This window comes from Mus caroli, chromosome 13 (assembly GCF_900094665.2).
Source record: "Mus caroli chromosome 13, CAROLI_EIJ_v1.1, whole genome shotgun sequence".
Lineage (NCBI taxonomy): Eukaryota > Metazoa > Chordata > Mammalia > Rodentia > Muridae > Mus > Mus caroli.
The window spans coordinates 93,844,089-93,845,516 of record NC_034582.1 but is presented as its reverse complement, the minus strand read 5'-3'; the positions used below and the strand labels follow the sequence as shown (position 1 = coordinate 93,845,516).

Sequence of the window (1,428 nt, the reverse complement as noted above, 5' to 3'; positions counted from 1 at the left end):
CATAGCCTCACAAGAGACAGCTATATCAGGGTCCTTTCAGCAAAATCTTGCTAGTGTATGCAATGGTGTCAGCATTTGGAGGCTGATTATGGGATGGATCCCCAGGTATGGCAGTCTCTAGATGGTCCATCCTTTCGTCTCAGCTCCAAACTTTGTCTCTGTAACTCCAAGAATGTCTTCTATGATACAACACTGATAGAATCACTGGAAATGTTCTTTCTTTTTAATTCTTTGTTCTCTTGCATTCTCTCTCTCTCTCTCTCTCTCTCTTTCTCTGTGTGTGTGTGTGTTTACATATGTGTATGTGTTAAAATATAAATATCTAATTGCATAGAACCAATTTTATGACTTTTACATTCTCTGTTTAGATGTGTATTTCTTCAAACCTTGAAGTCCTCTGCAGAAGTAATTCCAACCCTTCAGAGCCAATATGCACTTCGAGAAGCCATGGTATTGAACACTGCCCTATTCTGACTCAGCAGCATATGATCCTGTGGTTGAACACTATTGTGAATAGCAATTGTTGATTATAAATATATCATATATATCATAATTAAACCAATTCTACAAGTATTTAATAACGATCTACCATATGATAGTATAGAGAGGTCTTCAGAGAGATGACTGAGCCCTTCTTTCATAAGAAGTCTACCCTCAGATCCTTTTGGACTTACACTTGACTAACATGTAAACTAAATACATCCCATCTGTCATCTTCTCCAGAAGGCAGTAGTCTTAACTTCCTTTTTTTTTCTTTTTTTTATTAGGTATTTTCCTCATTTACATTTTCAATGCTATCCCAAAAGTCCCCCATACCCTCCCCCCAACTCCCCTAGCCACCCACTCCCACTTTTGGCTCTGGCATTCCCCTGTACTGGGGTATATAAAGTTTGCAAGTCCAATGGGCCTCTCTTTCCACCGATGGCCGACTAGGCCATCTTTTGATATATATGCAACTAGAGTCAAGGGGTACTGGTTAGTTCATAATGTTGTTCCACCTATAGGGTTGCAGATCCCTTTAGCTCATTGGGTAATTTCTCTAGCTCCTCCATTGGGGGCCCTGTGATCCATCCAATAGCTGATTGTGAGTATCCACTTCTGTGTTTGCTAGGCCCCGGCATAGTCTCACAAGAGAGAGCTATATCTGGGTCCTTTCACCAAAATCTTGCTAGTGTGTGCAATGGTGTCAGCATTTGGAAGCTGATTATGGAATGGATTCCCGGATATGGCAGTCTCTAGATGGTCCATCCTTTTGTCACAGCTCCAAACATTGTCTCTGTAACTCCTTCCATGGGTGTTTTGTTCCCAATTCTACGAAGGGACATAGTGTCCACACTTTGGTCTTCGTTCTTCTTGAGTTTCATGCGTTTAGCAAATTGTATTTTCTATCTTGGGTATCCTAAGTTTCTGGGCTAATATCTACTTATC

General features: G+C 40.7%; 1 protein-coding gene across 3 annotated transcripts in view; it reads left to right on the top strand.

Annotated features, from left to right (window-relative positions):
- Positions 1-1,428, top strand: part of LOC110308704 (baculoviral IAP repeat-containing protein 1e) — a 420,416-nt gene that overhangs the window by 369,661 nt on the left and 49,327 nt on the right. For all 3 annotated transcript variants that reach the window (XR_002379603.2, XM_021181113.2, XM_029468287.1), the window contains exon 8: positions 369-450. Coding sequence is in view for 2 of the 3 variants with exons in the window: in XM_021181113.2 (XP_021036772.1) it covers positions 369-450 (82 nt within the window). In the remaining variant the exon portion in view is untranslated. The remainder of the gene's footprint in view (positions 1-368; positions 451-1,428) is intronic.